At 41.6% G+C, this 27577-nt stretch overlaps 1 protein-coding gene across 1 annotated transcript; it reads left to right on the forward strand.

The window, feature by feature from the left end:
• The first annotated feature begins 164 nt into the window (after window positions 1-164).
• LOC139756654 (WD repeat-containing protein 54-like) lies at window positions 165-27151 on the forward strand. The gene is made up of 8 exons (XM_071676315.1): window positions 165-280; window positions 9303-9689; window positions 19756-19881; window positions 21121-21304; window positions 21457-21661; window positions 22587-22692; window positions 23119-23241; window positions 26072-27151. Exons 2-8 carry the CDS (start codon window positions 9603-9605, stop codon window positions 26198-26200), a joined length of 960 nt encoding a protein of 319 aa, XP_071532416.1. The 5' UTR covers window positions 165-280; window positions 9303-9602; the 3' UTR covers window positions 26201-27151.
• Window positions 27152-27577: the final 426 nt, after the last annotated feature.

Raw genomic sequence — 27577 nt, forward strand, 5'->3', positions numbered from 1 at the left:
CTAGCAGTACATATTTATAGATGTTATGAAGATCTTAATATTTGTCTGTATAATATTAAGCCACAGTGTACAATAACTGTACACCATCAGTTAAGAACAAATCTGGTTCCTCCTCTGTAATCTTCACTCGCATTATGTTAATGTGTTCCTTATTGCATTTTCAGTGGTGCCACCTGGTGCAATGAGGTGCGAGTGCATGTGTTGTGAGCAGTGTTGGGCCGGTTGCTAAGCAACTCGCGTTCCTGGTACAGACAACATGTGAGGAGCAGAGGCAACAAAGGTAAGAAGAGCACGGAAGGTAACTGCCCTCGTACTGTCTTTAAGCTAGTGAGGTATACATATGTATGTGAGTGCATATACATTTCTGTGTAACAAATTTGAAAAAAACTTGTTTGGAAGGCAAAATATACATATGTGACGGATAACAGGCATAGGCTAGGGTGTGTCTGCATATATATACAGAAGAGTGAAGAAATTATATATATATATATATATATATATATATATATATATATATATATATATATATATATATATATATATATATATATATATATATATATATATATATATATATATATATTTTTTTTTTTTTTTTTTTTTTTTTTTTTATACTTTGTCGCTGTCTCCCGCGTCTGCGAGGTAGCGCAAGGAAACAGACGAAAGAAATGGCCCCACCCCCCCCCCCCCATACACATGTACATACACATGTCCACGCACGTGTATACATACCTACACAGCTTTCCATGGTCCACCCCAGACGCCTCACATGCCTTGATTCACTCCACTGACAGCACGTCAACCCCTGTATACCACATCGCTCCAATTCACTCTATTCCTTGCCCTCCTTACACCCTCCTGCATGTTCAGGCCCCGATCACACAAAATCTTTTTCACTCCATCTTTCCACCTCCAATTTGGTCTCCCTCTTCTCCTCGTTCCCTCCACCTCCGACACATATATCCTCTTGGTCAATCTTTCCTCACTCATTCTCTCCATGTGCCCAAACCATTTCAAAACACCCTCTTCTGCTCTCTCATATATATATATATATATATATATATATATATATATATATATATATATATATATATATATATATATATATATATATATGAGAAATACTTAGAAAAGCAAATGGATTTGTATGTAGCATTTATGGATCTGGAGAAGGCATATGATAGAGTTGATAGAGATGCTCTGTGAAAGGTATTAAGAATATATGGTGTGGGAGGCAAGTTGTTAGAAGCAGTGAAAAGTTTTTATCGAGGATGTAAGGCATGTGTACGTGTAGGAAGAGAGGAAAGTGATTGGTTCTCAGTGAATGTAGGTTTGCGGCAGGGGTGTGTGATGTCTCCATGGTTGTTTAATTTGTTTATGGATGGGGTTGTTAGAGAGGTGAATGCAAGAGTTTTGGAAAGAGGGGCAAGTATGAAGTCTGTTGGGGATGAGAGAGCTTGGGAAGTGAGTCAGTTGTTGTTCGCTGATGATACAGCGCTGGTGGCTGATTCATGTGAGAAACTGCAGAAGCTGGTGACTGAGTTTGGTAAAGTGTGTGAAAGAAGAAAGTTAAGAGTAAATGTGAATAAGAGCAAGGTTATTAGGTACAGTAGGGTTGAGGGTCAAGTCAATTGGGAGGTAAGTTTGAATGGAGAAAAACTGGAGGAAGTAAAGTGTTTTAGATATCTGGGAGTGGATCTGGCAGCGGATGGAACCGTGGAAGCGGTAGTGGATCATAGGATGGGGGAGGGGGCGAAAATTCTGGGAGCCTTGAAGAATGTGTGGAAGTCGAGAACATTATCTCGGAAAGCAAAAATGGGTATGTTTGAAGGAATAGTGGCTCCAACAATGTTGTATGGTTGCGAGGCGTGGACTATGGATAGAGTTGTGCGCAGGAGGGTGGATGTGCTGGAAATGAGATGTTTGAGGACAATGTGTGGTGTGAGGTGGTTTGATCGAGTAAGTAACGTAAGGGTAAGAGAGATGTGTGGAAATAGAAAGAGCGTGGTTGAGAGAGCAGAAGAGGGTGTTTTGAAATGGTTTGGGCACATGGAGAGAATGAGTGAGGAAAGATTGACCAAGAAGATATATGTGTCGGAGGTGGAGGGAACGAGGAGAAGTGGGAGACCAAATTGGAGGTGGAAAGATGGAGTGAAAAAGATTTTGTGTGACCGGGGCCTGAACATGCAGGAGGGTGAAAGGCGTGCAAGGAATAGAGTGAATTGGATCGATGTGGTATACCGGGGTTGACGTGCTGTCAGTGGATTGAATCAGGGCATGTGAAGCGTCTGGGGTAAACCATGGAAAGCTGTGTAGGTATGTATATTTGCGTGTGTGGACGTATGTATATACATGTGTATGGGGGTGGGTTGGGCCATTTCTTTCGTCTGTTTCCTTGCGCTACCTCGCAAACGCGGGAGACAGCGACAAAGCAAATATATATATATATATATATATATATATATATATATATATATATATATATATATATATATATATATATATATATATATATTGATTGATTGATTGAACCAGGGCATGTGAAGCGTATGGGGGAATCGATGGAAAGTTTTATGGGGTCTAGATGTGGAAAGGGAGCTGTGGTTTCGGTGCATTACACATGACAGCTAGGGACTGAGTGTGAACGAATGTGGCCTTTGTTGTCTTTTCCTAGCACAACCTCGCACGCGCGAGCATGGGAGAGGGGGGGGGGTGCCATTTCATGTGTGGCGGGGTGGCGACGAGAATGGACGAAGGCAGCAAGTATGAATATGTACATTTGCATATATGTATATGTCTTTGTATGTATATGTGCGTGTGTGGGCGTGTATGTATATACATGTGTATGTGGGTGTGTTGGGCCATTCTTTCGTCTGTTTCCTTGCTGGAGGCAGCGGCAAAGTATGATATATATATATATATATATATATATATATATATATATATATATATATATATATATATATATATATATATATATATATATATATATATATATATATATATATATATATATATTGTTGTTCGCTGATGATACAGCGCTGGTGGCTGATTCATATGAGAAACTGCAGAAGCTGGTGACTGAGTTTGGTAAAGTGTGTGAAAGAAGAAAGTTAGGAGTAGATGTGAATAAGAGCAAGGTTATTAGGTACAGTAGGGTTGAGGGTCAAGTCAATTGGGAGGTAAGTGGTTTGAATGGAGAAAAACTGGAGGAAGTAAAGTGTTTTAGATATCTGGGAGTGGATCTGGCAGCGGATGGAACCATGGAAGCGGAAGTGAATCATAGGTTGGGGGAGGGGGCGAAAATCCTGGGAGCCTTGAAGAATGTGTGGAAGTCGAGAACATTATTTCCGAAAGCAAAAATGGGTATGTTTGAAGGAATAGTGGTTCCAACAATGTTGTATGGTTGCGAGGCGTGGGCTATGGATAGAGTTGTGCGCAGGAGGGTGGATGTGCTGGAAATGAGATGTTTGAGGACAATATGTGGTGTGAGATGGTTTGATCGAGTAAGTAATGTAAGGGTAAGAGAGATGTGTGGAAATAAAAAGAGGGTGGTTGAGAGAGCAGAAGAGGGTGTTTTGAAATGGTTTGGGCACATGGAAAGAATGAGTGTGGAAAGATTGACCAAGAGGATATATGTGTCGGAGGTGGAGGGAACGAGGAGAAGTGGGAGACCAAATTGGAGGTGGAAAGATGGAGTGAAAAAGATTTTGAGTGATCGGGGCCTGAACATGCAGGAGGGTGAAAGGCGGGCAAGGAATAGAGTGAATTGGATCGATGTGGTATACCGGGGTCGAAGTGCTGTCAGTGGATTGAATCAGGGCATGTGAAGCGTCTGGGGTAAACCATGGAAAGTTGTGTGGGCCTGGATGTGGAAATGGAGCTATGGTTTCGGGCATTATTACATGACAGCTAGAGACTGAGTGTGAACGAATGGGTTCTTTGTCGTCTTTTCCTAGTGCTACCTCGCACACATGAGGGGGGAGGGGGATGTTATTCCATGTGTGGCCAGGTGGCGATGGAAATGAATAAAGGCAGACAGTGTGAATTGTGTGCATGTGTATATATGTATGTGTCTATGTGTGTATATATATATGTGTACATTGAGATGTATGGGTATGTATATTTGCGTGTGTGGACGTGTATGTATATACATGTGTATGGGGGTGGGTTGGGCCATTTCTTTCGTCTGTTTCCTTGCGCTACCTCGCAAACGCGGGAGACAGCGACAAAGCAATATATATATATATATATATATATATATATATATATATATATATATATATATATTTATATATATATATATATATATATATATATATATATATATATATATATATATATATTATCCCTGGGGATAGGGGAGAAAGAATACTTCCCACGTATTCCCTGCGTGTCGTAGAAGGCGACTAAAAGGGGAAGGAGCGGGGGGGCTGGAAATCCTCCCCTTTCGTTTTTTTTTTTTTTAATTTTCCAAAAGAAGGAACAGAGAAGGGGGCTAGGTGAGGATGTTCCCTCAGGGGCCCAGTCCTCTGTTCTCAACGCTACCTCGCTGGCGCGGGAAATGGCGAATAGTTAATAAAAAAAGAAAAAAAAAAAAAAAAATATATATATATATATATATATATATATATATATATATATATATATATATATATATATATATATATATATATATATATATATATATATATGTTCTGTTCGGAAACAACCGATAGACCCCGTTGCTCACCATTGTGAGACGAAGGGTATTCGAGTACCTAGTATTTCGAATAGTTGTTTCCTATTATACAGTCCCTTAGCCTAGCGGTTAGCATGCCTGCCTCTTGCACAAGGGGTCACAGGTTCGATCCTGGCTGTTGGAGCTTTGTATGATGTATATATATATACATATATATATATATGTATATATATATATATATATATATATATTATCCCTGGGGATAGGGGATTAAGAATACTTCCCACGTATTCCCTGCGTGTCGTAGAAGGCGACTAAAAGGGGAGGTAGCGGGGGGCTGGAAATCCTCCCCTCTCTTTTTTTTTTTTTTCCAAAAGAAGGAACAGAGTGGGGCCAGGTGAGAATATTCCACAAAGGCCCAGTCCTCTGTTCTTAACGCTACCTCGCTGACGTGGGAAATGGCGAAGTTTAAAAAAAGAATATGTATATATATATATATATATATATATATATATATATATATATATATATATATATATATATATATATATATATATATATATATATATATATATATATATATATATATATATATTCCTTCAAACATACCCATTTTTGCTCTACGAGATGAAGCTCTCTCTTCCACCCATCCATCATCGCTCCCAGAGCCTTCGCCCCCTCACCCGCCCTATAACTCACACTTCCGCTTCAATGGTTCCAGTTGCTGCCAAGTCCGCTCCCAGATATCTAAGACACTTCACTTCAATTTATCTCTATCTAAATTTATATTTCAATTAACTCGTCCCTCAACCCTGCTGAACCTGATAACCTTGCTTTTATTCACATTTACTCTCAACTTTCTCCTTTCACACATTTTTCCAATCTCGGTCATCAGCTTCTGTAGGTTCTAACTTAAATCTGCCACCAGTGCCGTATCATCAGCCAACAACAACTGACTCCCTTCCCAGGCCCTCTTATCCCCAACAAACAACATACTCGCCCCTCTCTTCAAGAATCTTGCATTTACCTCCCTAACCACCCCATCCATAAACAAATCAAACAACCATTGTGGCATCACACACCCCTGCCGCTGACCAACCTTCACTTGGAACCCATCACTCTTCTCTAGTCCTACACTTACTCAAGCCTTACACCCTTGATAAGAACTTCTCACTGCTTCTAGCAGCTTACCTCCCGCATCATATATCTATCAACTCCATCATATGCCTTTTTCAGATCCATAGATGCTACATACAGATCCATCTTTTTCACTAAATATTTATCACACACATTCGTCGAGCCAAACACCTAATCCACACATCCTCTACCACTTCTAAACCCACACTGCTCCTCCCAAGTCCGATGCTTTGTACATGCCTTCTTCCAATTAATACCCTCCTATTCAACTTACCAGTTATACTCAACAAACTGGTGCCTCTGTAGTTTTAACACACTTTTATCCCCCCTTGCCGTTAAATCAAGTGGTACTTACTGCGTTCCGCCAATCCTCAGGCACTCCACCATGATTCTTACATACAATGAATGTCCTTACCAACCAATCAAAAACACGGTCACTCTCTTTCTTAATAAATTCAACAGCAATACATCCACTCCAGCTGCTTTGCCGCATTTCACCTTCCGTAAGATTTTCACTAACTTCTCTCTTCACTGAGGCACTCTCCATGACTCTATCACTTCGCATATCACCTCACCCAAAAGACCCTACATATGCCACTCTATTATCAAACACATTTAACAATCCTTCAAAATACTTACATCATCTCACTTCACTTAATCACGACCTGTTACCACTTCCCATTTTGCTCCCTTCACCGATGTTCCCATTTGTGCTTTTGTCTTGCGCACTTTATTTACTTCTTTCCAAAATATCTTTTTATTCTCCCTAAAGTTTACGGATACTCTGTAACCAGAACTTCCATTAGCCCTCTTTTTCAATCCCTGCACTTTCCTCCTGACTTTCTGCCACTTTCTCTCATACATCTCCGAATTATTTGCATTCCCTCCCTCTAAGTATAACCCAAACGCCTCTCTTTTCTCATTCTCCGGCAATTTTACTTCACTCCACCACTCAACCCTTTCTAATCTGCCCACCTCCCACCTTTCGCATACCACATACATCTCTTGCACATGCCATCTCTGCTTCCCTAAATACCCCCTATCCCTCACCCACTCCACTCGTTTTATTTATGCTCACATTTTGCCATTCTACGCCAATACCTCGGACGTTTCTTCTCAAAAATCTCCTTTTCAAACTCGCTTACTCTCACCACTCTTCTCTCCCTGACATTGTTTCCTCTATTTCGAAAACCCCTACAAATCTTTACTCTCGCCTCCACAAAATAGTGATCAGATATTCCACTAGCTGTCCCTTTCAGAACATTTACATCCGTAAGTCTCTTTCTGAAATGCCTACGAATTCTTTTGCAATCTAATGATGCCCGTTGACCATCTCTCCTATTCACATACGTATTCTTGTGTATATCCCCCTTTTTTAAACCAGGTATTCCCAATCACGAGATCTTTTTCAGCACAACTCCACAAGCTGTTTACTATTTCCATTCATAACGCTGAATACCCCAGGCGCCCCAATTGTACCCTCAACTGCCACATTACTTACCTTCGCATTTATATCACCCGTCACTATTTTTTTTCTTAACACCAAAACCGCTCACGTGCTCTCTCAGCTGCCCCCAAAATACTTGCCTCTCATAATCTCTCTTCTCATGACCAGGTGTATAAACACTAATGGTATTCACTTTCAGTTTTACCTACGTCAGTCTAGAATTTACCTTCTTGCACTACATCACACACTCCTACAACTCCTTCTTCAAGAGTAATGTTACACCTTCCTTAGTTCTTGTCCTCTCACCAATTCCTGACTTTTCTTCCAAGGCTTTCCGAAACCACTTTTCCCCTTTACCTTTGAGCTTTGTTTCACTTAGAGCCGGAACATCAAGGTTTCTTTCCTCAAACGTATTATCTATCTCTCCTTTCTTCTCATCTTGGTTGCATCCAAACACATTCAGACACCCCAGTCTGAGCCTGCGAGGAGGATGAGCGTTCCCTGCTTATTTCATTCTGCTATTTCTAATCAAGAAATTAAGATACAAGAAGGAATGGATTCAGCTCTCCGCTCCCGCCCCCTTTAGTCGCCTTCTACTACACGTGTGGAATACGGGGGTAGAATTCTTTCTTCCCTACGTCTATTATGTGACAATTCTTGGCCTTTTCTCTGAAGGATTTTAGTAAATCTTACGTTGAGGACCTGCACATCTCGAAACATTAGACAGGGTGTGACATGTCTTTGTTCTATAACCTTCCTTCGATTGGCTTTTTGCTTCTCTATGATTGTTGAGACATCCTTTCATCTCTGGCTGTTCCATTGCAGCAGCCTTTGATGGTGCGACTTCTCCCTCATATCCTTTACGTTCCAACACATTTCCCTCCAGACTTCTACATTCCGCCATATAACCTTAGCATAGCTGTACCTTTGGTTGATCCCTCTTGTGGTTCTGACAGTGGATGGAAATCTGCCCCTTTGTGTATGTTTTATTTTCCACTTTGTCGCCCTCTGTAGCTTGCTTTTGAAGGTCTCAGTCTGGAGGGTTTGTGCACGTAATTACGTATTTGTACGATCTGGCGGTAGAGTTCAACACGTTTAGGGCTCCATGTCTTGAACTATCTCTACTATCATAAAACTTTGAAAGCTGTATGCTGTCTACATTTACAATTTTATCAGAGTTTAATATATTCATCCGCTACTTTTATACTTTAAAGATTACTTCTTTACATCTATTCTAACAAGTTTCTTCCTTGATTACATGGTATGGCCCCTGATAATTATATACTTGCACCTTTTGAAGAACTGTTCGCTGCTGACATCATCAAACTACTTTAAAAACTTAACTGGTGTGATCAGATCACTCCTAACCCTTCTTTCAACAGTGAAAAAATTTGTGGCCTCTGACATCTTACTGTACCTCAGCTCTGTTGAGTCTCGTACCATCATTCTTTCCTTCCTCTGGACTTGTAATAGTTCTTTACACTTCTTGAATAGGTGACCAAACTTGAGACGTAGATTATGGTTTTGGTCTAATATGGGATGTAAACAATTTGTTCAATATTTTCTTATGAATGTACTTAAATATTGATTTTATATTTGTCAAGGTATAGTTTGTCTCATTTATTGTTCTTTTGCGCTGACGGCACACTGGGGTACACTATATAAAGTGTGTGTGTGTGTGTGTGTGTGTGTGTGTGTGTGTCTGTGTGTGTGTGTGTGTGTGTCTGTGTGTGTGTGTGTGTGTGTGTGTGTGTGTGTGTATGTGTATAGCCAGAGGTTGATGTGGATGTCCATAAGTAGATGAGTCGTTCAGCGAAACCTTACTACCATCCTTGATATATTCTGCTCATGATAACCTTGGTTCTTGCTTGTACTGTTCGGGTGTGTTGATCTCCTCTGGCTCAAGGATGATCCCACCTCTGTTTGCAGACGATTAACCAGTCATCTGCACTCACACAACGATAGAGTCACCCCTTCCTCCACAGTGAACCAGTCTTCTTTCCTTCCTCACTGAAACTGTCAACCCTTCTCCCACAGTGAGCCGATCTTCTCTCCTCCCATGGTGAACCACACACAAATTTGTTGAGGCATCTGAGCTCAACCTCCATCTGCCAGAGGTTCAGGGTTCCACCCTCATCTTTCGGAGGTTCAGGACTCATTCCCCTTCCGCCGAAAGCTCAGAGCTCAACCCACCTGCAGGAGGTCCAGGACTCAACCATCATCGGGTGAAGATTAAGGTTCAACTACCGTCCGCAGGAGGCCCTGGGTTCAACCCTCACATGTTAGAAGTTTAGGGTTCAGTCCTATTCGTTAAGGGTTCAAGAGTTGCATTTCAACATGTACGAGAGGGAAAAGACAGTGCTGCTGAGGTCATCAGCTTCTCTCCTTCCCAACAATATATGTCGCATCTTTGTCAATGGAGAGGTTTGTCTGTTCTACTTCCTCGTCTGTCATCATCATCATCGTCATCATCATCATAATGATAATGATAATAATAATAATGATAACAATGATATTAATAATAATGATAATAATAATAATAATGATAATAATAATAATAATAATAATAATAATAATAATAATAATAATAATAATAATAAAAAAAAAATAATAATAATAATAATAATAATAATAATAATAATAATAATAATAATAATAATAATAATAATGCTAATAATGCTAATAATGATAATAATTATGATAATGATAATAGTAATATTAATGCTGATAATGATGATAATGATAATAATGATAATAATAATGATAATAATAATAATAGTAATAATAATGATGATTATGATAATGATGATAGTAGTAGTAGTAATAATAATAATAATAATAATAATAATAATAATAATAATAATAATAATAATAATAATGATAAAAATAATGATAATAATGATAATAACAATAATAATGATAAGAGTGGTGAGAGTAAGTGAGCTTGGGAAGGAGACTTGTGTGAGGAAGTACCAGGAGAGACTGAGTACAGAATGGAAAAAGGTGAGAACAAAGGAGGTAAGGGGAGTGGGGGAGGAATGGGATGTATTTAGGGAAGCAGTGATGGCTTGCACAAAAGATGCTTGTGGCATGAGAAGCGTGGGAGGTGGGTTGATTAGAAAAGGTAGTGAGTGGTGGGATGAAGAAGTAAAGATTATTAGTGAAAGAGAAGTGAGAGGCATTTGGACGATTTTTGCAGGGAAATAATGCAAATGAGTGGGAGAGGTATAAAAGAAAGAGGCAGGAGGTCAAGAGAAAGGTGCAAGAGGTGAAAAAGAGGGCAAATGAGAGTTGGGGTGAGAGAGTATCATTAGATTTTAGGGAGAATAAAAAGATGTTTTGGAAAGAGGTAAATAAAGTGCGTAAGACAAGGGAGCAAATGGGAACTTCAGTGAAGGGGGCTAATGGGGAGATGATAACAAGTAGTGGTGATGTGAGAAGGAGATGGAGTGAGTATTTTGAAGGTTTGTTGAATGTGTTTGATGACAGAGTGGCAGATATAGGGTGTTTTGGTCGAGGTGGTGTGCAAAGTGAGAGGGTTAGGGAAAATGATTTGGTAAACAGAGAAGAGGTAGTAAAAGCTTTGCGGAAGATGAAAGCCGGCAAGGCAGCAGGTTTGGATGGTATTGCAGTAGAATTTATTAAAAAAGGGGGTGACTGTGTTGTTGACTGGTTGGTAAGGTTATTTAATGTATGTATGATTCATGGTGAGGTGCCTGAGGATTGGCGGAATGCTTGCATAGTGCCATTGTACAAAGGCAAAGGGGATAAGAGTGAGTGCTCAAATTACAGAGGTATAAGTTTGTTGAGTATTCCTGGTAAATTATATGGGAGGGTATTGATTGAGAGGGTGAAGGCATGTACAGAGCATCAGATTGGGGAAGAGAAGAGTGGTTTCAGAAGTGGTAGAGGATGTATGGTTCAGGTGTTTGCTTTGAAGAATGTATGTGAGAAATACTTAGAAAAACAAATGGATTTGTATGTAGCATTTATGGATATGGAGGAGGCATATGATAGAGTTGATAGAGATTCTCTGTGGAAGGTTTTAAGAATATATGGTGTGGGAGGCAAGTTGTTAGAAGCAGTGAAAAGTTTTTATCGAGGATGTAAGGCATGTGTACGTGTAGGAAGAGAGAAAAGTGATTGGTTCTCAGTGAATGTAGGTTTGCGGCAAGGTTTGTGTGATGTCTCCATGGTTGTTTGATTTGTTTATGGATGGGGTTGTTAGGGAGGTGAATGCAAGAGTTTTGGAAAGAGGGGCAAGTATGCAGTCTGTTGTGGATGAGAGAGCTTGGGATGTGAGTCAGTTGTTGTTCGCTTATGATACAGCGCTGGTGGCTGATTCATGTAAGAAACTGCAGAAGCTGGTGACTGAGTTTGGTAAAGTGTGTGAAAGAAGAAAATTAAGAGTAAATGTGAATAAGAGCAAGGTTATTAGGTACAGTAGGGTTGAGGGTCAAGTCAATCGGGAGGTAAGTTTGAATGGAGAAAAACTGGAGGAATTAAAGTGTTTTAGATATCTGGGAGTGGATCTGGCAGCGGATGGAACCATGGAAGCGGAAGTGAATCATAGGGTGGGGGAGGGGGCGAAAATTCTGGGAGCCTTGAAGAATGTTTGGAAGTCGAGAACATTATCTCGGAAAGCAAAAATGGGTATGTTTGAAGGAATAGTGGTTCCAGCAATGTTGTATGGTTGCGAGGCGTGGGCTATGGATAGAGCTGTGCGCAGGAGGGTGGATGTGCTGGAAATGAGATGTTTGAGGACAATATGTAGTGTGAGGTGGTTTGATCGAGTAAGTAATGTAAGGGTAAGAGAGATGTGTGGAAATAAAAAGAGTGTGGTTGAGAGAGCAGAAGAGGGTGTTTTGAAATGGTTTGGTCACATGGAGAGAATGAGTGAGGAAAGATTGACCAAGAGGATATATGTGTCGGAGGTGGAGGGAACGAGGAGAAGTGGGAGACCAAATTGGAGGTGGAAAGCTGGAGTGAAAAGATTTTGAGTGATCGGGGCCTGAACATGCAGGAGGGTGAAAGGCGTGCAAGGAATAGAGTGAATTGGAACGATGTGGTGTACCGGGGTCGACGTGCTATCAATGGATTGAACCAGGGCATGTGAAGCGTCTGGGGTAAACCATGGAAAGTTGTGTGGGGCCTGGATGTGTAAAGGGAGCTGTGGTTTCGGTGCATTATTACATGACAGCTAGAGACTGAGTGTGAACGAATGGGGCCTTTGGTGTCTTTTCCTAGCGCTACCTCGCACACATGAGGGGGGAGGGGGATGTTATTCCATGTGTGGCGAGGTGGCGATGGGAACAAATAAAGGCAGACAGTATGAATTATGTACATGTGTATATATGTATATGTCTGTGTGTGTATATATATGTGTACATTGAGATGTATAGGTATGTATATTTGCGTGTGTGGACGTGTATGTCTATACATGTGTATGTGGGCGGGTTAGGCCATTCTTTCGTCTGTTTCCTTGCGCTACCTCGCTGACGCGGGAGACAGCGACAAAGCAAAATAAATATAGATAGATTAAATATGGTAATGATAATAATGATAATAATAATAATAATAATGATAATGATAATAATGATAATAATAATGATAATATTAATGATATATAATGATAATGATAATGATAATAATCATAGCAATGATAACAATAATGATGATAATAATGACAATAATAATTATGATAGTGATAATGATAATGATAATGATAACACTTATGATGATACTACTACTACTACTACTACTGCTACTACTACTACTACTAATAATAATAATGATAATAATAATAATGATAATAATGATAATAGTAATAATAATGATAATAATAACAATAATTATATTATTAATAATGATAATAATGATAATAATAATAATGATAATAATTATAATGATAATGATAATAATAATAATAGTAATAATAATAATAATAATAATAGTAATAATAATAATGTTGGGGTGAAGAGGGTGGTGAGAGTAAGTGAGCTTGGGAAGGAGACCTGTGTGAGGAAGTACCAGGAGAGACTGAGTACAGAATGGAAAAAGGTGAGAACAATGGAAGTAAGGGGAGTGGGGGAGGAATGGGATGTATTTAGGGAATCAGTGATGGATTGCGCAAAAGATGCTTGTGGCATGAGAAGAGTGGGAGGTGGGTTGATTAGAAAGGGTAGTGAGTGGTGGGATGAAGAAGTAAGAGTATTAGTGAAAGAGAAGAGAGAGGCATTTGGACGATTTTTGCAGGGAAAAAATGCAATTGAGTGGGAGAGGTATAAAAGAAAGAGGCAGGAGGTCAAGAGAAAGGTGCAAGAGGTGAAAAAGAGGGCAAATGAGAGTTGGGGTGAGAGAGTATCATTAGATTTTAGGGAGAATAAAAAGATGTTTTGGAAAGAGGTAAATAAAGTGCGTAAGACAAGGGAGCAAATGGGAACTTCAGTGAAGGGGGCTAATGGGGAGATGATAACAAGTAGTGGTGATGTGAGAAGGAGATGGAGTGAGTATTTTGAAGGTTTGTTGAATGTGTTTGATGACAGAGTGGCAGATATAGGGTGTTTTGGTCGAGGTGGTGTGCAAAGTGAGAGGGTTAGGGAAAATGATTTGGTAAACAGAGAAGAGGTAGTAAAAGCTTTGCGGAAGATGAAAGCCGGCAAGGCAGCAGGTTTGGATGGTATTGCAGTAGAATTTATTAAAAAAGGGGGTGACTGTGTTGTTGACTGGTTGGTAAGGTTATTTAATGTATGTATGATTCATGGTGAGGTGCCTGAGGATTGGCGGAATGCTTGCATAGTGCCATTGTACAAAGGCAAAGGGGATAAGAGTGAGTGCTCAAATTACAGAGGTATAAGTTTGTTGAGTATTCCTGGTAAATTATATGGGAGGGTATTGATTGAGAGGGTGAAGGCATGTACAGAGCATCAGATTGGGGAAGAGAAGAGTGGTTTCAGAAGTGGTAGAGGATGTATGGTTCAGGTGTTTGCTTTGAAGAATGTATGTGAGAAATACTTAGAAAAACAAATGGATTTGTATGTAGCATTTATGGATATGGAGGAGGCATATGATAGAGTTGATAGAGATTCTCTGTGGAAGGTTTTAAGAATATATGGTGTGGGAGGCAAGTTGTTAGAAGCAGTGAAAAGTTTTTATCGAGGATGTAAGGCATGTGTACGTGTAGGAAGAGAGAAAAGTGATTGGTTCTCAGTGAATGTAGGTTTGCGGCAAGGTTTGTGTGATGTCTCCATGGTTGTTTGATTTGTTTATGGATGGGGTTGTTAGGGAGGTGAATGCAAGAGTTTTGGAAAGAGGGGCAAGTATGCAGTCTGTTGTGGATGAGAGAGCTTGGGATGTGAGTCAGTTGTTGTTCGCTTATGATACAGCGCTGGTGGCTGATTCATGTAAGAAACTGCAGAAGCTGGTGACTGAGTTTGGTAAAGTGTGTGAAAGAAGAAAATTAAGAGTAAATGTGAATAAGAGCAAGGTTATTAGGTACAGTAGGGTTGAGGGTCAAGTCAATCGGGAGGTAAGTTTGAATGGAGAAAAACTGGAGGAATTAAAGTGTTTTAGATATCTGGGAGTGGATCTGGCAGCGGATGGAACCATGGAAGCGGAAGTGAATCATAGGGTGGGGGAGGGGGCGAAAATTCTGGGAGCCTTGAAGAATGTTTGGAAGTCGAGAACATTATCTCGGAAAGCAAAAATGGGTATGTTTGAAGGAATAGTGGTTCCAGCAATGTTGTATGGTTGCGAGGCGTGGGCTATGGATAGAGCTGTGCGCAGGAGGGTGGATGTGCTGGAAATGAGATGTTTGAGGACAATATGTAGTGTGAGGTGGTTTGATCGAGTAAGTAATGTAAGGGTAAGAGAGATGTGTGGAAATAAAAAGAGTGTGGTTGAGAGAGCAGAAGAGGGTGTTTTGAAATGGTTTGGTCACATGGAGAGAATGAGTGAGGAAAGATTGACCAAGAGGATATATGTGTCGGAGGTGGAGGGAACGAGGAGAAGTGGGAGACCAAATTGGAGGTGGAAAGCTGGAGTGAAAAGATTTTGAGTGATCGGGGCCTGAACATGCAGGAGGGTGAAAGGCGTGCAAGGAATAGAGTGAATTGGAACGATGTGGTGTACCGGGGTCGACGTGCTATCAATGGATTGAACCAGGGCATGTGAAGCGTCTGGGGTAAACCATGGAAAGTTGTGTGGGGCCTGGATGTGTAAAGGGAGCTGTGGTTTCGGTGCATTATTACATGACAGCTAGAGACTGAGTGTGAACGAATGGGGCCTTTGGTGTCTTTTCCTAGCGCTACCTCGCACACATGAGGGGGGAGGGGGATGTTATTCCATGTGTGGCGAGGTGGCGATGGGAACAAATAAAGGCAGACAGTATGAATTATGTACATGTGTATATATGTATATGTCTGTGTGTGTATATATATGTGTACATTGAGATGTATAGGTATGTATATTTGCGTGTGTGGACGTGTATGTCTATACATGTGTATGTGGGCGGGTTAGGCCATTCTTTCGTCTGTTTCCTTGCGCTACCTCGCTGACGCGGGAGACAGCGACAAAGCAAAATAAATATAGATAGATTAAATATGGTAATGATAATAATGATAATAATAATAATAATAATGATAATGATAATAATGATAATAATAATGATAATATTAATGATATATAATGATAATGATAATGATAATAATCATAGCAATGATAACAATAATGATGATAATAATGACAATAATAATTATGATAGTGATAATGATAATGATAATGATAACACTTATGATGATACTACTACTACTACTACTACTGCTACTACTACTACTACTAATAATAATAATGATAATAATAATAATGATAATAATGATAATAGTAATAATAATGATAATAATAACAATAATTATATTATTAATAATGATAATAATGATAATAATAATAATGATAATAATTATAATGATAATGATAATAATAATAATAGTAATAATAATAATAATAATAATAGTAATAATAATAATGTTGGGGTGAAGAGGGTGGTGAGAGTAAGTGAGCTTGAGAAGGAGACCTGTGTGAGGAAGTACCAGGAGAGACTGAGTACAGAATGGAAAAAGGTGAGAACAATGGAAGCAAGGGGAGTGGGGGAGGAATGAGATGTATTTAGGGAATCAGTGATGGATTGCGCAAAAGATGCTTGTGGCATGAGAAGAGTGGGGGGTGGGTTGATTAGAAAGGGTAGTGAGTGGTGGGATGAAGAAGTAAGAGTATTAGTGAAAGAGAAGAGAGAGGCATTTGGACGATTTTTGCAGGGAAAAAATGCAATTGAGTGGGAGATGTATAAAAGAAAGAGACAGGAGGTCAAGAGAAAGGTGCAAGAGGTGAAAAAAAGGGCAAATGAGAGTTGGGGTGAGAGAGTATCATTAAATGTTAGGGAGAATAAAAAGATGTTCTGGAAGGAGGTAAATAAAGTGCGTAAGACAAGGGAGCAAATGGGAACTTCAGTGAAGGGCGCAAATGGGGAGGTGATAACAAGTAGTGGTGATGTGAGAAGGAGATGGAGTGAGTATTTTGAAGGTTTGTTGAATGTGTTTGATGATAGAGTGGCAGATATAGGGTGTTTTGGTCGAGGTGGTGTGCAAAGTGCGAGGGTTAGGGAAAATGATTTGGTAAACAGAGAAGAGGTAGTGAAAGCTTTGCGGAAGATGAAAGCCGGCAAGGCAGCAGGTTTGGATGGTATTGCAGTGGAATTTATTAAAAAAGGGGGTGACTGTATTGTTGACTGGTTGGTAAGGTTATTTAATGTATGTATGACTCATGGTGAGGTGCCTGAGGATTGGCGGAATGCGTGCATAGTGCCATTGTACAAAGGCAAAGGGGATAAGAGTGAGTGCTCAAATTACAGAGGTATAAGTTTGTTGAGTATTCCTGGTAAATTATATGGGAGGGTATTGATTGAGAGGGTGAAGGCATGTACAGAGCATCAGATTGGGGAAGAGCAGTGTGGTTTCAGAAGTGGTAGAGGATGTGTGGATCAGGTGTTTGCTTTGAAGAATGTATGTGACAAATACTTAGAAAAGCAAATGGATTTGTATGTAGCATTTATGGATCTGGAGAAGGCATATGATAGAGTTGATAGAGATTCTCTGTGGAAGGTATTAAGAGTATATGGGGTGGGAGGAAAGTTGTTAGAAGCAGTGAAAAGTTTTTATCGAGGATGTAAGGCATGTGTACGTGTAGGAAGGGAGGAAAGTGATTGGTTCTCAGTGAATGTAGGTTTGCGGCAGGGGTGTGTGATGTCTCCATGGTTGTTTAATTTGTTTATGGATGGGGTTGTTAGGGAGGTGAATGCAAGAGTTTTGGAAAGAGGGGCAAGTATGAAGTCTGTTGGGGATGAGAGAGCTTGGGAAGTGAGTCAGTTGTTGTTCGCTGATGATACAGCGCTGGTGGCTGATTCATGTGAGAAACTGCAGAAGCTGGTGACTGAGTTTGGTAAAGTGTGTGAAAGAAGAAAGTTAAGAGTAAATGTGAATAAGAGCAAGGTTATTAGGTACAGTAGGGTTGAGGGTCAAGTCAATTGGGAGGTGAGTTTGAACGGAGAAAAACTGGAGGAAGTGAAGTGTTTTAGATATCTGGGAGTGGATCTGGCAGCGGATGGAACCATGGAAGCGGAAGTGGATCATAGGGTGGGGGAGGGGGCGAAAATTCTGGGAGCCTTGAAGAATGTGTGGAAGTCGAGAACATTATCTCGGAAAGCAAAAATGGGTATGTTTGAAGGAATAGTGGTTCCAACAATGTTGTATGGTTGCGAGGCGTGGGCTATGGATAGAGTTGTGCGCAGGAGGATGGATGTGCTGGAAATGAGATGTTTGAGGACAATGTGTGGTGTGAGGTGGTTTGATCGAGTGAGTAACGTAAGGGTAAGAGAGATGTGTGGAAATAAAAAGAGCGTGGTTGAGAGAGCAGAAGAGGGTGTTTTGAAGTGGTTTGGGCACATGGAGAGAATGAGTGAGGAAAGATTGACCAAGAGGATATATGTGTCGGAGGTGGAGGGAACGAGGAGAAGAGGGAGACCAAATTGGAGGTAGAAAGATGGAGTGAAAAAGATTTTGTGTGATCGGGGCCTGAACATGCAGGAGGGTGAAAGGAGGGCAAGGAATAGAGTAAATTGGAGCGATGTGGTATACCGGGGTTGACGTGCTGTCAGTGGATTGAATCAAGGCATGTGAAGCGTCTGGGGTAAACCATGGAAAGCTGTGTAGGTATGTATATTTGCGTGTGTGGATGTATGTATATACATGTGTATGGGGGGGGGGGGGGTTGGGCCATTTCTTTCGTCTGTTTCCTTGCGCTACCTCGCAAACGCGGGAGACAGCGACAAAGTATAAAAAAAAAAAAAAATAATAATAATAATAATAAAAATAATTATAATAATGATAATAATAATGATAATAATAATAATAATAATAATAATAATAATAATAATAATAATAATAATAATAATAATGATGATGATAATGATAATAATGATGATAATGATAATGATGATAATGATAATAATGATAATAATGATAATAATAATGATAATACTAATAATAATAATGATAATGATAATAATGATAATAATAATAATAATAATAATAATAGTAATAATAATGATAATGATAATAATGAATTATCATGAATAGGTTATCCAGTTATATGCAGCCAGAGGCCGAGAATATAAAGAGATACACACACGATATAGGCCATTAGGTTGTCATCGTTAATCAGTAACAATTTCATTATCACGTCACATAACTGAAAACATTACACTCACATGAACTACATTATCAGTAACCACTATGTCTTAATTACCGATAAGGATATGGTAACGGGAGTGCCGGGCTTTAACGTGAGTGCTGGGCGTGATAACGGGAGGATAGGGCGTGGTAACGGAAGCGTAGAACATGGTAACAGGAGTGTAGAGCGTGGTAACGGGAGTGCAGAACGTGGTAACAGGTGTGGGACGTGGTAACGGGAATGTGGAACATGGGGGAGCGTAGGGTGTGGTAATGGGAGCTTAGGACATGGTAACGGGAGTGTAGGGTAGAGTAACGGGAGTACAGGGAGTAGTAACGGGAGTGTAGGACATGGTAACAGGATAGTAGAGCATGGTGACGGGAGTGTAGGGTATGGTAACGAGATCGTACAGCGTGCAACGGCGGTGTATGGCTTTGTAATGGGAATGTAGGGTGTGATAACGGAGCAAAGGGCATGGTAAAGGACGTGTAGGGCGTGCAACGGGAAGGTGGCACGTGGTAACGGGAGAGTAGGTCGTAGTAACGGGAGTTTGGTTCTTGGTAACAGGATTCTAAGTTATGGTAACGAGAGTGTACGGCGTGGTAAAAAGAGGCTATGGCGTGGTTATGGGAGTAAAGGTCTTGGTAACGGGAGTATAAGGCGTAGTAACGGCAGTGTAGGCGTGGTTAATGTGTGTGATGTGTTTCAGATGTATGCAGGTGTGCTTCACAAGGACGAGGTGAACATCGTGTCTGTTACAACGCAGGAGGTGGAGACCAAGCTTGTTGTGGCTACCGGAGCCGTCTCCTCTACCACTGGTGTCACTGTTATGCAGGTGCGTGGCCAGGTGTATGTACGTGGCCAGGTGTGTGTGTGCGTGGTCAGGTGTGTGTGCGTGGCCAGTTGTGTGTGCGTGGCCAGGTGTGTGTACGTGGCCAAGTGTGTTGGGGTCAGGTGTGTGAAGGGGCCAGGTGTGTAACTAAAGGCGGACACATAAACCTGTGTGTCTGGGATTTACTGAGTAAATCAAGATAAGGAGTGATAACGTTATCGGGCCCATCCCAGCTAGGCTGCCTCTCCTTCACTAATAAATATAACAAATTTTGATTGATTTCATTTTTTTCGGAAGGTGTCTGTGTTGGTGTATACTGGTGAAGTTTGTGTATACTGGTGTGTGTGTGTGTGTGTGTGTGTGTGTGTACTGGTGGTGGTAGTGGTGGTAGTGGTTGTGTGTGTGTGTGTGTGTGTGTGTGTGTGTGTGTGTGTGTACTGGTGGTGGTGGTAGTGGTGGTGGTGTGTGTGTGTGTGTGTGTGTACTGGTGGTGGTAGTGGTGGTAGTGGTTGTGTGTGTGTGTGTGTGTGTGTGTGTGTGTGTGTGTGTGTGTGTACTGGTGGTGGTGGTAGTGGTAGTGGTGGTGGTGGTGTGTGTGTGTGTGTGTACTTGTGGTGGTAGTGGTGGTAGTGGTTGTGTGTGTGTGTGTGTGTGTGTGTGTGTGTGTGTGTGTGTGTACTGGTGGTGGTGGTAGTGGTAGTGGTGGTGGTGTGTGTGTGTGTGTGTGTGTACTTGTGGTGGTAGTGGTGGTAGTGGTTGTGTGTGTGTGTGTACTTGTGGTGGTAGTGGTGGTAGTGGTTGTGTGTGTGTGTGTGTGTGTGTGTGTGTGTGTGTGTGTGTGTACTGGTGGTGGTGGTAGTGGTAGTGGTGGTGGTGGTGTGTGTGTGTGTGTGTACTTGTGGTGGTAGTGGTGGTAGTGGTTGTGTGTGTGTGTGTGTGTGTGTGTGTGTGTGTGTGTGTGTGTACTGGTGGTGGTGGTAGTGGTAGTGGTGGTGGTGTGTGTGTGTGTGTGTGTACTTGTGGTGGTAGTGGTGGTAGTGGTTGTGTGTGTGTGTGTGTGTGTGTGTACTGGTGGTGGTGGTAGTGGTAGTGGTGGTGGTGTGTATGTGTGTACTCATTTCTGGTTGTGAGGCAGGCGTCGTGGGTGGAGGTGTGTGTGTGTGTGTGTGTGTGTACTGGTGGTGGTGGTAGTGGTAGTGGTGGTGGTGTGTATGTGTGTACTCATTTCTGGTTGTGAGGCAGGCGTCGTGGGTGGAGGTGAGGGAGCGGGCGCTCCTGGTGTTGGCTACCACCTCTGGCGTCTTTATTTACGACTGGGACGGCGCCGTCCTCCTCTTCTCCCACTTCCTCCCACCGACTCCTCCGGATGCGCCATACGCCTTCGTCAGGGGCATCGCGTCTCTGTACACCGGATACATTTGTGTTGGTAAGTCTGGCGGCCATGCTGGTCACGCTGTTTTAGTATGACTTTGCTTTTTGAGGAGACATGTAAAACGTTCTACTTCACGTAACATAAGGGGAACTGGCAGGTGTGGGTCACATAACGATACATTATCGTCCTTCGCTCTGCCCGCTTAGGGACACACACAGGTGAGATCCTTGTGATTAACGTGGGCGAGGAAGGTGAAATGGGTATAGTGGAGAAGGTGAGGTGGCACGCCCGTCCCATCACCACCCTGGCCTCCCACGGGCAGGTCCTAGTGAGCGGGGACGACGCCGGGGACATCACCATCGCCCAGGACAACAAGGGACTCGCCAAGATGTGTTCCATAGAATCGTACGGGTGAGCCACCTTGAAGAGTTGGTTTTCTGTGGCACGTGGTCTGTCCGGTGCTGACAACCTGTACTTACATTAATAAACCTGTGTAATCCTGTGTCACCTTCCGTCATCACTTTTGTTGTATAAATCTATAAACACTACGTAACGTGAGTTAGTCTGACGATAGGTGAATCATCAGCATTTTCGTGAACAATAACGGGGTGGAAGAGGGTGATATTTGGGAAATATTCAGTATTCGAGAGACTCCATAATACGTTATCGACATAAGTAAATTCATAGAACTTTCAATTTTGAGTATCTGTTTGTTGTGAGAATGTTATAGTAGTGAATTCTTTACGCTGATTTTGCTGGCGTGAACGAGTTCAATTATGACTCGTTGTCGCAAGATTTCATATAGCTGTTTCAGCACTCTTGCTCACGAACACTGTTTATACTCTCCTCAACCAGAGTGGAATGTGTCTGCTGCACACCTGTGCGCCCTTGTGAGATATAACTTATCAAAAGTCAGCTTTTCACTTGCTTATCTCTGAAGCTACGAGCGCTGAACCAAATGCTTTTAGCGTCTTAATGGATAGTAGTCAGTAAACTATTACAATGATGATTTTTGCATTATTTCGTTTGCTTTATTTTTATGTAATTACAACTCTAGTTTATAACCTGCCGAAGCTGGTGAAGTTATAAGACGTGTGTAACTAAGGTATCAGAATAATGATCGCTGATCCGTAGCGTAGTGGTCTGATGGCCAGTTTGAAATGCCAGTTCCACTAGTCCTCGTAGCTCCGTAATTCTAGTATAGGAATGTTTGTTAACCATTTCCTTCAGACATTTTTCATTTTCGGTTTGAAGCGGGCTCTTTCATTTTTGCTGTTCGTCTTAGTTTAATCAACTTTAAAAGTCTCTTTTGTGCCTGCGTGTTGTTGGGCAACAGGTTCCCCGTGACGTGCCTGGCGACCTGGGGCGGAAACATGCTGGCTGGCTACCTGTCGGGCCATCTCAGGATTTTCAACCTCGAGAACGGACAAATAGTAGCTGAGGTAAGTGCCAGGAACATGTGATCAATGGAATCAATCATTATTAGAAGCTTGAGCCTGCTAATGTTAGTGATGATAGTTGATACATCAGGTCGAGGTTGCACACGGAACTAGTATATTCAAATCAATTTATTTCAAGGAGTTGCAAGCCTCGCAATTTAATCATTACGGCTCTTAGGCTGGCAGAGGTGATCAAAGTACTACATGCAATCATCTTTCATATATGTATTTTGTAAGAGTAAGGTCAAAGATCACATCATCATACACACTGTAGATAACTCATATATTCACAGGACCTCCAAGCAAATGTACCCTTTCTTGACCTCTCAAGTAAATATACCCCAATATGGTACGTGTGTACCACGTACAATATAACAGATGCACAAACCTACCTGTGACCCTTTTGATGTAGCAGGTGTCCTCCCGCAGGTGTGTGGACATGTTAGGTGCATCACGGGGCTGGATGTAGCCCGGGAGACGGGGTTGGTCCTTACCACCAGCGAGGACACCTTCACAAGGGTCTGGCAGCTTAACCCACGACCAGATTTGCCAGTGAGTCTACCAAACCTACCCTCCTTCAGTAGTCATTCCTTCCATACTCATCCTCCTTCACTGGTCTACACTACCAAACTCTTTCTCACTGTTCAATCCCATATACTGTTGCACTTCCCCTACTTCAGTGTTCTACTATATTACTCTCACTACTCTACCATACTCCTGGTTCACTGTCCTACCCTGCCATACTCCTGGTTTACTGTCCTACCCTGCCATACTCCTGGGTCACTGTCCTACCCTGCCATACTCCTGGGTCACTGTCCTACCCTGCCATACTCCTGGTGCATAGATCTACGTCAGTAACCCTGTGATAATTTTCATATTCATCTTCCTCTCCCATGGTGCCTAGATGGTGCTATTAGCTCCAAAGGTCAGCTCTCTTTGATCTGGTCCATCACGTTCCTTTGCAGCACTCCTGCATGTGCCTCCCCCCTCTTCCGCCTAACCCGCTATAAAGTTTCTCTTCCTGATGATTTGTCCATAAAAGCAAATTATTTACCCCTTGATCTCTTCAATATGATTTTCTTTTAGTTAACACTTTTTTATTTCTGGTCTTGACCAGCTATAGTAATCTTAACATTCCTGTCTAAGACGATTTTTCATTTTTTTCTCATTGTAGCTGACAAGGCATGGGTAAGAGTATGTCTCCGTCATGATCGTATAAGATAATGAGTACGAGAAAAGACAACGAAAGAATCATCAACGTAATCTCCTCAGGTGTAAATAGACCCATCTCTTAAAGGGAAAATCAAGAGATGGAAAAAAACTCTACACTTTTGCTGTGAGAGAAAAAATGGTATAACGATGGTCACCCCTGATGTAGCTGGTCACCTTACACAAGCAGCTGTCAGGCGTCTGCACGTTAGGTCCAGATCACAGGATCTGGGACAGAGACGGCACACGAGAGCGACGCCGTAGTATTATCTGTAGGACAGAGACAATAACCTGAGGGATGTGATGGTTGAAGAGAAATGACAGCAAGAGAGCTAATAAGGTAAAGGCTTTTAATTCCACTCTTAATGATAAAGAGGTAGAACAATATACAGCATTCCTTACTGGGCGAATGAGGTTTCCGTAGATATTGAACAGCTGCTCTCAAGTAAGTCCCTGCCACACCCCCCCCCCCCCCTTCCCAAGCTTTTGAGAAGCAGATTTAGCAGTTATCATTTGGAGTCTCCAAACTAGAGTATAGGATATGGTTATGATATGGTTAGATTCATATTCATGATGTTACAGGATTAGATTGTGGTATCTTGAAGTGAACAGTAGTATGATATTAAGGGTCACAGTGATATGAGTAAAATTCCATTTTTGCGATATAGAATTTAACCTGGTTTCTGCCTCCCCATCCGGTAATGCTACTCAGGCCTGAATTATGATCAATGCATCATAAAATCCCCGGACCCCTTTTCAGGGCCCCTGCTGCTATAAAACTGCATTACAGTGAGTGGTAGGAAAAGACTTACCTCTTTGTAATGAGGAATTCCTCGATGAGAATGTAGTATCTCTTTTCGTCCCTGACGATGATGCAGCTTTGCTGAAGATGACTTTCCACTCACGAAGTAACCTCACGCAAGCGGGCTTCACTCATCGACCCGACGTAAGAGGCGATATATGTTCATTGCAAGATTAAAAAAAAAGAGTATCACAATAAAAAGATAAGGGAAAGTAAGTTGAACTGTATAGAATGGAGTCCTGAGCCTTGAAGTGAATGGGGTTTGAGGAAGCAGAACGATGATTTGTGGAGACAAAAAAGAGTGTAGGCGATAGAACAGAAGCCTTAGGGGCACCACTGATGTTGAGCAAGAATCATGGCTTCATCAACGATCACCAATGGAACAATATTGAAAGACAACTGTTCATTAGAGAACAAAGAGAAGTAGAAAAGCCAAAGGATGGAAGTTTAGTAAGCAAGAACGTGTTAGACACTTTGTCAAATGTTCTAGAAATGTAATGGATCACGATCGAAATAATGAAAATCCTAAACGAAGAAGACCACGTTACAAGTGAACCTCGCACTACGAGCGCCGTATTGGTAACCCAAAGAATGGAATGAGATTATCAGTGCTGAAAAAAGTTTGCGCTAAGGAGTTTCAAAGTATTTGGAAATAGCAGATAATGGGTCGATAAGGCTGGTCTCTACAAGGGCACACTTCCAAGATGAAGGGGGAATTTGGGTTTTTCTTCTGAGAAAAAACAGGCATGCATAGCTTCCGTAGGAGGACGTGAAGAAGGGGTAGAAGTGGAATCACCCAAAACAGGCAGAAAATAAAACACTAGAAAAGAGTATTGTCGACCAGAGACTTAGCTACTGCTTAGTCTGGTCGGAAAAGTGAAGACAAGTCAAATGAGAGGTTGTTTGAGATGCTTTTGTTTATAAACCAGAAAGATCTATGGGGAAAAAATCAAATGGGCACATTTCCTTTTGATGTAAAAGTGAGTCCACTCCACGAATAGCAACTTTGAAGTGATTTCGAACAGAAATAGAGGCAGAATAAGTTTATGAGTAGGAAAAAATTTCGTGGCATGATATACTCTACCCATCAGAGCAAGAGAGATCGAATGATGAGTGAGGAGATCTAGGTTTATCATAAGTACGTGTAGCAAGGGTAGGTTATGGCTGGAGTATCATTATATCTAGGTTGCTCAATATTTGGTCCAAGATTTTTAATATAATAAGTTAATTACCCAAGTCTTTATCACAGTCTTTCTGTCTCTGCCTGTCTGCTTGTCTGTCTACCCATACTTTGAGACGGTACACATGTACTAATCTAGATACAATGGTACGTTTTGCACATCTGTATATGTCTGTGTCCTCTTCTAACAGATCGAACACAAGTACAGCCAGAGTGAGGAGAATGTGGCTCTCTGTGGCGGAACCTTCACGGACGACCTGGGCTCAGGCTACGTTGTGACGGGCTATGATCGTCGGGACATCTTCTGTTATGCTATGTAAGACGCTGGGCTATGTTAGATACCCGCTACGTACGACGATATGCAGCGGAATCGTGACCTACAGTCACAGTGGCTATAGGAGTCACAGAGCCATGTGCTGTGTAGCAGATGCATCGTCCATCTCATCTTACAGTCCACTTCAGTTAAACATTGGAAGAGATTCATACATTCAATACCATAATATCGTGTTAGTGAATTACTTCCTCAGGCAGGAGCAGCATTGTCAGAAATAGTCATCGTTTTGACTGACACACAAGAATTCGTGTAACCACGACCGAATGATATCTCCAACTTGTGTTTTTTCTGGACGGACGATTTCTAATGTTTTGTGTATAATGTTAAGGACGAGTTTTGGTCATCCCATCCTGACAGTAACGTGGCCTAGATATGTGACGTGTGAGGGATGCCGGTACGTAGCGTCATGAGGATATCAGTACATCATGAGAATGTCAGTACATCACATCATGGGGAAGCCGGTGCATAAGACGGGTACTTGGCTCTGTACGGAAACCCTGAAAAAGTCGTGTTGTATAACCCTCACATGTCAACCTACAACTACTTATCAGCTGCTCCTGTTGGTATTTGTTTACTGACCATACTTTCTCGCTACTGCTGGACACTGTCTACTTGCCCTACTTTCCTGCTCCTGCAGGACACTGCCCACTAGCCATTCTTACCTGCTGCACACTAATAATTTGCCTTTCTTTCATCTTGCATTTACAGAAAACATAAAGACATAATTACCCTGCCAATATATGGAAGCAGATTCATCACCATACATTTGGTAACCTCACCAACATTAAAAGCAGAATCTCTGATGAACTGAGCGTGGCAGCCCATAAGATTGCATGAATCGCCTCTTTGCCGTGGGTAAGATACTCAACTGTTGCATGTATAGAAACTAACGAACATTGCTGCATTCTTCAACACAATGGCTTATAGCTTACCCCTTATCTGTGCTAACATCTGTGTGGATGGATACCTGTGCTAACATCTGTGTGGATGGATACCTGTGCTAACATCTGTGTGGATGGATACCTGTGCTAACATCTGTGTGGATGGATACCTGTGCTAACATCTGTGTGGATGGATACCTGTGCTAACATCTGTGTGGATGGATACCTGTGCTAACATCTGTGTGGATGCTACCTGTGCTGACACCTGTGTGGATGGATACCTGTGCTGACACCTGTGTGGATGGATACCTGTGCTAACATCTGTGTGGATGCTACCTGTGCTGACACCTGTGTGGATGGATACCTGTGCTAACATCTGTGTGGATGCTACCTGTGCTGACACCTGTGTGGATGGATACCTGTGCTGACACCTGTGTGGATGGATACCTGTGCTAACATCTGTGTGGATGGATACCTGTGCT

The sequence above is a fragment of the Panulirus ornatus genome, chromosome 23 (genome assembly GCF_036320965.1).
Source record: "Panulirus ornatus isolate Po-2019 chromosome 23, ASM3632096v1, whole genome shotgun sequence".
NCBI lineage: Eukaryota > Metazoa > Arthropoda > Malacostraca > Decapoda > Palinuridae > Panulirus > Panulirus ornatus.